This window comes from Lagenorhynchus albirostris, chromosome 4 (genome assembly GCF_949774975.1).
Source record: "Lagenorhynchus albirostris chromosome 4, mLagAlb1.1, whole genome shotgun sequence".
In the NCBI taxonomy this organism is placed as follows: domain Eukaryota; kingdom Metazoa; phylum Chordata; class Mammalia; order Artiodactyla; family Delphinidae; genus Lagenorhynchus; species Lagenorhynchus albirostris.
Window position 1 is genome coordinate 17,728,180 of NC_083098.1, and position 11,605 is coordinate 17,739,784.

Sequence of the window (11,605 nt, forward strand, 5' to 3'; positions counted from 1 at the left end):
CTGGGCTGTGCCCCCATCTCCACCCGCATCCACACCCCTACACGCACCCAAGAGGTAGGAGGCTTCTGGTGGAATTCGAAATGTCTTCTTCTTTAAAGCATCGTACCTCCATGAGTGTGGCGCTTTGCTGGGTTGCATGGTTGCAATTCTAACCCTGCTATAACATAAATGGGAGGCACTTTTCCTTTTATAGAAGCGTTAACCACATCTGAGATCCAGCCTAGGGCATCTCTGTATTTTCCTAGAGAAGACGTAAACAAAATGAAATATGCCTAGGACAGTATCTGCCCCAGAGTAGGTGGTTTTCAGTAAAATCCCTGTTTGTTGAATGATCTGCTTTAAGAAAGGGGAATCAGGAGAGGAGAAAGTCATTAATTTAAGAATCACTCATGGGAATATAAGTTGCGTACTTTTCCCAGGGAGCTGCTTAACAATATGCTGTAGGTTTTTTTGCTGTGTTCTGAGATTTTTTTCTTTAATTTCAGAAAATAAAGCAGTTGGAGTGATGAAGGCCGGCCACGTATTTACAATTGAGCCAATGATTTGTGAAGGTGAGAAAAAAGGGATGCTGTAACATTCTTTAATTGAATTTTTATTTACTTTCGGTTACTCATGATCAGATGAGTAGTCTGCTCTACTTTCTTTTTGCTTCATTTCCACTCCCTGTCCTATCTCTAACTTGATTCGGTATCATGTTAGAGAACTGAAAATTGTAAGGGTTGGCAAGAAAGCAATACCTTCTGCACGGTAATTTGCCTACTGTCCGTAGATGCTGAAGTGCTTGAATCCTGGTCCCTTTTCATAAAGGTCCTGTCAAAGGGAGCATGGTAATAACTAGGCGCCTCCATCAAGCCTGTGCAGAAGTTCTTGCTTGTCTTGGTGGGGGTGAGGAGGAGGAGGAAAAAAGAAGCTAGAGCTATTTGGGTTTTTTTTTTGTCTTTTAAATTAATTAATTAATTTTTATTTATTTATTTTTTGGCTGCATTGGGTCTTCGTTGCGGTGAGTGGGCTTCTCGTTGTGGTGGCTTCTCTTGTTGCAGAGCACGGGCCCTAGGCGCGCGGGCTTCAGTAGTTGTGGCACGCAGCCTCAGTAGTTGTGGCTCACAGGCTCTAGAGTGCAGGCTCAGTAGTTGTGGCACACGGTCTTAGTTGCTCCGCGGCACGTGGGATCTTCCTGGACCAGGGCTCGAACCCGTGTCCCCTGCATTGGCAGGCGGATTCTTAACCACTGCGCCACCAGGGAAGTCCGAGCTATTCGTTTTACGGCAGAGTTATATGATTTAATTCTCCACAACTTATGAGGTAGGTGCTATCCCCATTATACAGGGGAGCGGACTGATTTTTGAAGAGGTTAAGTAACTTGCCCAAAGTCACTTAGCTAGTTATGTGGCAGAATCTGTGGGACTCTAAACTCATGAGCCATTCTGCCGCTTGAGGGCCTGCACTCATATCGTCAGGTGGTGTCATACAACTGCTGTGGAAAAAGCACAGCATAGACACGCTCAGCACTGGCAGTTCTGTGTCCTCGCTGTTGGTCACTGTGACAGGCACATGGCAGTGATGGTTGGTGTCATGATTGGAGCCCCCCACTGAGGCTGTCCATAATAACCGGGGCCTCCTTCATGAGGCCTTCACCTTTGCTTTCTGCCAGTTCTTCGCTGGGATTGGGGGATGCAGAGTGGGGCAACAGTAGTAGGGCTCTTGTGTCCTGGTCCCTGTGTTAAAGGATGCGTCCCCTTGGGATCCTTCCAGTCTTTTTTATAACCTAATCTTCGGAGTGATATCCCATCACTTCTACCAGATTTTCTTCCTTAGAACTGAGTCACTAAATCCAGCCCACACTCAAGGGGAGAGGAGCATTGGAGGTTGTTTTAGAGGCTACCTTCTTAACCTGGTCCTTTGTTCCCTTTTCTGTAAAATGGAAGTTACAATCTTTATCCTGCTGAATCCCCAGGGCTGTTGTAAGAATTAAGTGAGATGATTTGTATTAACACAAAGTACCTTTAAAGGGCTGTACAAATGTAAGGTATTGTTTTGTCATTCCCTGGAATAAGAATAATGATCATATGTAACCCATTGCAAGAGCATTGAGTATATTAGCAGAGAAAGGCAAGACAGTGAGAGGAAAGTGTCATTTTGGTTACATACCTATTTCCATTAACTGGCACTTAGCTGGTGAGACATGAAGTGGTATTTCCGGGAGTAAGCAAATAACACAGTGTTGAGCTGGTTCAGACAATCGTCAGATTATAACAAATATACCTCAGTGTAACTCAGCTAGGTTAAATCCCAGCTTCTTAGTGGAAGGTCTCTAATCCAAAGAAGAATTTGAATTTCCTTAGAATAGTAGTCTAATATATTTAACTTGACATTAGTCAAGGATCTGTTTTAGCAGATGACAATAAAATTAAAGATGTATTTATGTCGGGCTTCCCTGGTGGTGCAGTGGTTGAGAATCCGCCTGCCAATGCAGGGGACACGGGTTTGAGCACTGCTCTGGGAAGATCCCACATGCTGTGGAGCAACTAAGCCCACGCACCACAACTACTGAGGCCGCGCGCCGCATCTACTGAAGCCCGTGTGCTCTAGGGCCCATGCTCCGCAACAAAAGAAGCCACCGCAATGAGAAGCCTGCGCACCACAACGAAGAGTAGCCCCCGCTCGCCGCAACTAGAGAAAGCCCGCGCACAGCGACGAAGACCCAACGCAGCCCCAAAATAAATAAATTAAAAAAAAAAATTATAAAAAACCCCCGGTGTATTATGTCTTAAATCCGTTTGTGAAAAGATCATTCGTTACATTGAGAAATATCTGTTTACTCATCTTTAGATGGTTGACAAAGCATGAGTTAACTTTGTTTAAGCTACCTCATATTTTCTTTTTAGACTGGGGTTTAATATTGCAAAAGTAGGTTACTTCACTGCAGACTTTGTACTCTGGGATGTGTCTGAGGCAGTAAGACCTAATCTTTGGTAAAGATTACTCAAAATGGGAATTCTCTGGCGGTCCAGTGGTTAGGACTCGGCGCTTTCACTGCCGTGGGCCTGGGTTCCATCCCTGGTCAGGGAACTAAGGTCCTACAAGCTGCGAAGTGTGGGCCCCCCACCCCCAAGGCAAAAAAGATTACTCAGAATGAAGAATATTGATTTTTTTTTTTACATCTAATTTGGAGATAAGAAAGTCTCTGTAAACACATTTTTATAGTAGTATCTGGAATTGCAGAACTTTGTCATTCCACTGTTGCCTCTCCTCCCCCGCCCTACTCCTCCCCCCATTCTCTTTTTCCTGTGTTGTCTCCCAGCTCTTTTCATTGTCCCTTCGTTTCCTTTCTAACCCTCTCTCTAACCCATTCTCCCTCATCATAATTTTTTTTTTTTTTGGCCGCACTGCACAGCTTGCAGGATCTCAGTTCCTCGACCAGGGATTGAACCTGGGCCACAGCAGTGAAAGCCTGGAATCCTAACCACCAGGGAACTCCCAATAATTTAAAAATTTTCTCACCAATCTCTCTTTTTCTCTGCCCTCTTTCTGGTTACAGGGGTGTGGCCTATAAAAATTTCAGAGTATAATCTGTTCTCACCATCTTTGTGCCTGCCATTTAAAAATTATATCAGGAATTAAATGCTATAATAAAAGTATAAGAAGTTACTCTATTTCCTTCACAATATACATCGGCTATAGTTCAGTCAGATTCCAAAGTTATACCAGGAGAGAGCTAAATTCATGAATTCAGTTTCTTGTAATTCTGTGATGAGTGGTTATCAGTTACGTTTCTGAAAATGAAACTGAGTGCCTTTATTTTGGAAATACCACCTTGATTTAATATTTGGGAAGTATACAAAATGTGAAGTTTTAAAATTTAAACACTGTTATTACTTTGTTGGACTAAAGACCAAAATGAAATAGAAAAGGCTTTAGCTTAAACAGTTGAAGTGTAGATAGGAATCTTAATAGTGAATTTTAAAATTAGTTTTCTGAGATATCCAAGGATTTGGAGTACAGGCCAGTACACTTGCCTAGAGAGTTTATTAAGAAAACAAGCTGAGTGATAGAATTAAGAACTGGTGTTTGTTTGTTTAAGGCGGATGGCAGGATGAAACCTGGCCGGATGGCTGGACAGCAGTGACGAGAGATGGGAAACGGTCTGCCCAGTTCGAGCACACCCTGCTGGTCACGGACACTGGCTGCGAAATCCTAACCCGGCGACTCGATAGCGCGCGGCCTCACTTCATGTCCCAATTTTAATTTCTCCCGAGATGGCACATCTCAGTGATACCTTCTGGCTGTACTCGGCGTTTTATTGAGAGTACAGGATGGAAGAGGACATTTTTTATAACTTGTTTTGTTTCGACTATAGATAAGGAAGGACTACAGCATTTGATGTGTGTCCTCAAGAACTTGTCTTGGGTCTGAAAAAGCCAAGAAGAATAAAGGAAGCTTTCTCAACTCCTTTCAATGCTCCCCTCTCCCCACACAAAAAAATCTCTGCGCCCCTGTTTTCTCATTTGCCCTTTGAGCACTTTTACTTAAACCTGCTTCTAGTTGCTTTTATCACTGCCACAACCGGGCCTTCAGAGCCACCTGCTTTCCAGGTGAATGTTGGAGATGAGAATCCCTGAAACTTTAGCAACATATTTTGCTCCCGATTTTTTTTTTAATTATATATGTATGGAAATATATACGTATACATTTTAAATTCCATATATGTAATTACCAAACACTATGTGACCTGGGGTTTGTGTTGATTCTGACAGGGTTCTATGCTGTCGTAAATGGACCCGTCATTTGCAGTGATTTAATTCCCAGCTGGGAATTAGCCTCCCTCCTCCCCTGCTAATTTACCCTCGTAATTGTGTGTAAGGAAGCACTCGGTCAGTGAGACTTTCCAGTGTGGACTCTGTGTGCGCGAATGGCTATGGCAAAATTCACTTTGGAAAAAGATGATCAGGTCTTAAAAAATCTAGTTTATGGCAAAAATAGCCACGCTCCAAGTGGAAGCTGGCTGTTGCAGAGAATGGGATTTTTGTAATACGTTGCTATTTCAGACCTCTGTTTGGTCATAATGGTAGGAAAAACGCTCCCTTCTCTCTTATTTCAAAGGCATACCTTGGAGATATTCAGAGAAGGGTGGAGGCTGCACTGTGGGGGTTGATGGGGAAAGACAGTTCTGAAATCTCTCCAGCAGTGAGCAGAGTCTGGAAATGCTAATGTTTAATAAACCTGGTGGGGATGAGAAAGGAACTTCTTTGAAATTGGACTGTTGCCTTGCAGGGATGCAGCTGTCCTTGGTGTGCTACCACAATTCTCCTTTACATAGTTGGGAACCTCATTAGAAATGACCTCAGCTGCCCAACATCTGTGTTCCTTTCAGTAGTTCAGTCCAAATGGGAGTGCATCCAGTGAAGACATATCAGATCAAGGTCATTGTCATTAGAGAGTACTTGATTACTAGGTATCTGGTAAGTTTATTCTAAGATAATTCGATACCACTGACATGTTACATTTGTATGAGAACATCTTTCCCAGAGTGCCTCAGACCTTTATTGCTTTAAAGGAATTATAATGTTTTCATTACTTTTATTATTTTAATGATTTAGTAAAGTGGCTGAATCTGGTATGTGTGTGAAGTTTTTTATCAAACTGTAATATTTGTGAATGGAATGCCTTGCAATATGAATGTTAATATAATGTGTAAAGGGAGATTAAAAAGTTTGAATGACTATCCCACCATGTAGTTGTTAACTTTGCTGTATTTGTTGGGGATTTCAGAAGGAAGTGGTGGGAATGGGGAGGCTAATTTCATAATCTAAAATAAAATTTGAGTAAAAATACTTTTTTAAGTTGAATGTCTATATACAAATTCCAGTACTGTGTTTAGTTCAGCAGTCTACCAGCAGTATTTGAAATGCAACCATATTTCTGAGATAGTTTAAGGTGGCGATTGCTGCATATGTAAGGCAGCATCTTATGTACTGATAGTGGAATTAACAGTGTGGGCTTACTCAGTGTCTACTATTAGAAAATAAGCTCAAAGAAAAAAAGTCTTGGTGGGTAGTTTTTTTTTGTTGCTGTTAAAAGATAAACACCACACTGGTGATGGTGCTTTTCTCGGTTTGGGAGATTTTAAAACAGTATGTCCTCTAGTCTAATTGTATATGTCTGATTACAAATGTTTGTTTAGTAGGTTTAGATGAGAAAACATCTAGGGTAGTTTCATCATTCTGCCAACTTCTCAAAAATGTCAGTGTGTTAACTTTTTATTTTTTGTATTAACTTTAAAATAATCCTTTTTTTCCCCTGACAGTCCTTCATCCCCCTTGGAATTATAATTTAGAAGGGAAAGGTGTTTGCCTTTTATTTTCATTTTATGTCTTTTGCTGGTAAAATGTATAAAGGTACATTAGAACCCGTTCACCAACACCTTTATATTACTTGCCATCCACATGTCTAAATTAACAGGAAGAGGGTGTTTAGGAATTTGCCATCTTAGCTTGATTCCTCAGTTGGTCCTGTCACCACTTCTGGCTCTTCATTGAGTTTGGTTAAATTTGAGAGTGGGATGCTCCAGTTTGCTAAAGCCCCCAAATGCACCCTCCTGGTATCTGTAAGCTATTTCTGTCCTACCCCCTCCCCCGTTTTTTCTTTTTTTTACTTCCAACTTTTAATTTTGAAAATTTCAAATTTACAGAAAAGTTGATGGTACAGTGAAATAACCACATATCCTTTCCCTGTATTCAGCAATTGTTATTGCGTCACATCTCTCTATATAAAAAGCATTTTTCTTTTGAGAGAAATGGCATTGTCGTACTTCACCTGCTACTGTTGCAGTGTGTCTCTCTTAAAACATAAGAACATTTCCTACACAATCATAATACTCCTGTCACACCCAAGGAATTGATTATTCATAGTTATCTAATGTATAGTACACATTCAAACCTGAGGCTCAGTTTCCCCCCAAGTGTACTTTAAAGCGTTTGTCTTGTTTAAAATGCAGAATCCAAACCCATGGCATTTGGTTGTCATCTGTAGGTTTTTTTAAACTCTAGAACAATCCTTCCACCTTTTTTTATCTTTTATGAAACTGACTTGAAAAAGCAGGCCAGTTAGCTTGTAGAATTCTGTGCTTCCCTGATTGTTCCTCATGAGTAGGTTCAGGATAAATGTTTTGGCAGAAGACTCCATAGATGGCATGTGGTGTGTCCCATTCATCGCATCGCATCACATCACATCACATCACAAGGCACATACTGTCATTGTCACATTATTGCCAATATATGTTTGCTCACTAGGTTTCTTTCAGATTTTCTATTTTAAGATCCCTTTCTTAAGCAAATAATTTGGGAGGAGATACTTGGAGACCATTTGGATATCCTGTTCACTTAATGATTTTAGCATTCATTAATAATCCTTGCCGGAATCCATTATTTTGTTACATTGGTGGCTGCAAATAGGGACTTTCTAAATCTAGCATTCTGTCTGCATTTATTGGCTGGCATTCTTTTACTAAAGAAGCACTTTTTTGAGTATCAGTGTGGGCTCGTTGTTTTTAAAAATTCAATTAGTTACTCTAAATGGTCTGTATTTGGCCAGTGGAAGCACCTTTAAGCTTATTTATGGGTCATTTTGATCTGTGTCTGTTAGTCTTTGAGCACATTCTTGCTTTTTGCCGTATCAAGATGTTCTAGATTTATCATACACTTTTCCTGCCCCAGCCTGGGAATTGGCTTCTTCTCCAAGGAGCCCTAGTTTCTTTTCATGGGGAATGGTATTTGGAAATCAAGATCTGGGTGCTTGCTGGGGTGTCATTGCTCCTAGGGCCGTTCAGGGAACAGAGCCAGCAAATGCATTTTTTATAAATCATGAATTCATTCTGATACTTTGATTTCAAATTTAACACTAATCTTCCTCACCCTTCCCTGTTCCATATTTGTATCTTCCTTCTCCCATGGTGAGAACTTTGGTTTTGAACAACATTAATATTTACTTATTTGCTTGATTCTACATGACATGTAAAATTATTTTAGAATTACTATACCAAAATCACTACCAAAAATTTAAGTGTAAAAGTTGTGATTGTTCTTATTCTTGGAACATATTTCACTAAGGGGGTACAGAGTATTGGTTTAAAAGCTATTTGAAGTAATTAATTTTGATCCTGCAGTATTCTAAATTTCATAAACCATGAAGTTACTTTTCAACAGTAAATGCAGTGAATCTTGGGGGCAAAGCATGCTATACAGGTGGGGAAGATGTTTTAGCAGTCTAGGAGTTAGAAATACTGGAATCAATTGAGATAGTGTGATATGATTCTGTCTACATTTGATGGTGTGTGGCTTCTACCAAGTTCTCTAGCTACCAGAGGAGCAAATTATACCACTTGTAATGTGGATGTATAGCCTATTTTCAGTATAGAGTAGGAAAAAACATCTGGACATTGTTTTAGGAACAGATTGTTTCACAACATAGGCTGCATTATGCTGATATTCTAAAAGTTATTAATGTGTTTTGCTTCATTTAAAAAATGAACATCGAAAGAAAGGCAGCACAGGTTCCATGCATCGAAATTCTGTGGTCCCACTGTGTTTGAACTCACAAGCAGCCTTTGGTGGCAGCCTCCTTCCTTACCTCTCTTTCCTTTTGCTGCTAAGTATGAAAAAGAAAAACAGTGGTTTGCATTTGGTTATTTTGCAAAAAAAAGCCAGGAGTCAGGTGGCCTTGGCTACCTGTTACCTGCTGCTTTTCATTTTGGGGACTGTGGTGAGGAACAACAGAACTGTCTGTGTATGGTAATTCTGTGATTACATTCAAACGTGTCAACACTGGTTTATCTCACTAAAACGTGCCCCAAAGTCAATATGCGGAGCACTCAAGAAGGGCTTCCTGGAAAGATTTTCACTTACCACTGATGTTTGTTGGAGTTCAAAGTATTTTAATAATTTTTCTTGTGAATGTCCAGCCTTTTTACTATTGCGAAGCTTTGAGTAGAATAATTGCTTCCATCTCCTGGGTGCTTGGCCCTTTTACTGTTACTCCAGCCTCTTCATTCAACTCCCAACAACAAACACATGCCAAACTCTCAGGCACATTTGCACTGTGGTGTCATGAGACGATCACGAGATCAACAATCAGGACACTAGGGCTCCGAGTTCTCTGATTTTTGCGATACGCGGGCCTCTCACTGTTGTGGCCTCTCCCGTTGCGGAGCACAGGCTCCGGACGCACAGGCTCAGCGGCCATGGCTCACGGGCCTAGCCGCTCCGCGGCATGTGGGATCTTCCCAGACCCGGGCACGAACCCGTGTCCCCTGCATCGGCAGGCGGAGTCCCAACCACTGCGCCACCAGGGCACAGTGGTTGATTTTTTTAAACTAGCTTCTCTGATTTTTTTAAACTAGCTGAATGGCTTGGGCAAATCACCGTATTTCTCTATGGAGGTATCCTATTTGTGTAATGACGCCACAACTTAGCAACTGTTTTATTCTATATATAATGTGACTATAAAGCGAATTTGCTTTATTTCAGTACTTGGGTCAGACATCAACAGAAAATTCAGAATAGAATTTTTCAAACTTTACCAGTAAATCTGAGCCCTGGGTGATTCTGAGAAAACAAAATAGCCAACGATAAGAACATTTAATATTAAGATGTAGATTTAAGAAAGAGAACAACAGGTATTTTAAAGCAAATTTCCACTGTTTTATCTTGTTTAACATATCTAGATATTTTTGGTAGTCAGGAATATTTCAGTCCACGTCTAAACTCTGGGTAGTTCTGTGGTGGATTAGCGCTCCTTTCCTGAAGGGAGCATGTACATATTACCTCTCAATGAATTCTGTTACGATGTCCAGTTTGATAAAAATCAATCTGCTTAAAAGCCCATCCCACTTGCTCTGTTCCTATAAAGTTCCACCAAAAGAAGTTTGTATAATGCAGGACTTTGTACGTACCGGTTCACTGTGCTGGTTTACTTCCTAGTTGTTTCTTTAAAGATATGATTTCCTTGGTATAGTTCTATGTACTTATTATCTAAGTAACTGTTTAAATATACTTAATGTTTTCCAAATGTGTTTTCTGTCTGTTTTTTCTGCAGGGTATTTGCTGACAGAGAATCTGACTGATCTTGCATGTTAATTGAAACAAAATTGGCTGAGTGCAAAGTTGGTTTTTTCCTGGGTCACAAAGTATCTCTAGGCCCAAAGAACTGTCAGTTACTTTAGGACTTTGATCATCAACCTACTTGGGAGATTGGTAGCCATGCAGAAAATGTTCTGAAGCATCTGTGCATGTAAAAATATGTTCCCTGTTTCCCAGATCAACAAAACATTTTGAGAATCATGAGCTACATTTAATTTTGCTTTGAAATGGGATAAATGGAAGTAGCATTGTGTTTATCTTTCGGAGCTGTATTTGTTTAAGCTGTACACACATTAACTGGCTCCACTCTAACAAAGTTTGGAAATAATGCAGTTTTTTCCCTCATCTCAATAACCTCATCATTCCACAGGTTCTACCTTATGTTAGTTCTCTGTGCATGTAGTAAAGAACTCATTCCAAGTCAGACATGGAATTCCAAGTCAGCCTGTATATGGACTATCTTTCTACAGTGAACATCACTAGGTGGGTTAAATAGAAAGCAGAATAGCCCGACATGCTGAAAATGGAAAAGCAGGAAAGATTTGAAAAATGCCAAGTATACCAGCATTTTCAATGAAAAACAAAAAGCTGTTAAAAGATACATCCTAATATTGTAAAATTTTGGATCCTTAAAATTTTTTTTACCAACTTTCATGAAATATACAGCAGAGGTTAGCGACTTGTGTTAAAATTATATACCTTTTATCCAAGAAAGCAGTTTAAACATAACTTCAAAAAATTCCCGACAATACTTCTAAGGTGGTAAGAGTCCTCATTTTGGACAACCAGGATAGATTTGCTGACATGCACATAGTGAATGTTTTTTAGCCCTATGTTGTGTATGTTCTTCCAAAAAATATTTGGTTCCGCAATATACATAACAACCTAGATGCCATCCAAGAGGATGTATTAAAAGTATCTTAACAAGAAATACTTTATACCTATAGTTCCATGTTCCAAGAATCTTTATATTAAAGATCTTGTAAAATTGATTCTTAATACTGGTTCTTTGAAAGAGACAATTGTACTTTCAGCCAGGAAATGCTCATACTTGTTAAACTGAATTAGCTGGCTCGAGACTATGTACATGACAGTGACAGAAAAGTAAACTCCCTAATTGGCCAGCTACAAGAATTGGAGTTACATTATTTTACTATCTTAAAATTATTTTCTCATTATTGGAGAACATAATGTTTGCCATTCTCATTCAGGTATAACTCATGTATGAGAAGAAAAATAAAGGCGAAAAAAAACCAAAAAAAATTATTAGTTCTCCTCCATTATTACCCTATATACCCATTCTGTTACTGCAGTCGCTTAAGGCAATAATATACTTACTTCGTTCCTGGAAGGCTGAGCTAAAACAAATCAGATTAAAGCACACTTCCTACAGCTAGGGTAGAAGCTATTTTTATTCTGTTCTTCCAGTTCACCCAGAACAATAGGTTGGAGCCATCTGGGCCCCGACTGGG

General features: G+C 40.0%; 1 protein-coding gene across 2 annotated transcripts in view; it reads left to right on the forward strand.

The window, feature by feature from the left end:
• The window catches only part of METAP1 (methionyl aminopeptidase 1), a 64,650-nt gene extending 54,023 nt beyond the window's left edge, over positions 1-10,627 (forward strand). The window contains exons 10-11 of one of the 2 annotated variants that reach the window (XM_060147596.1): positions 486-551; positions 10,090-10,627. In XM_060147596.1, the coding sequence (XP_060003579.1) occupies positions 486-551; positions 10,090-10,130 (107 nt within the window). In that variant the 3' untranslated portion in view covers positions 10,131-10,627. Of the gene's footprint in view, positions 1-485; positions 552-4,081; positions 5,832-10,089 lie in introns of those variants that run through there. The other variant, XM_060147595.1, reaches the window with a different exon arrangement.
• Positions 10,628-11,605: the final 978 nt, after the last annotated feature.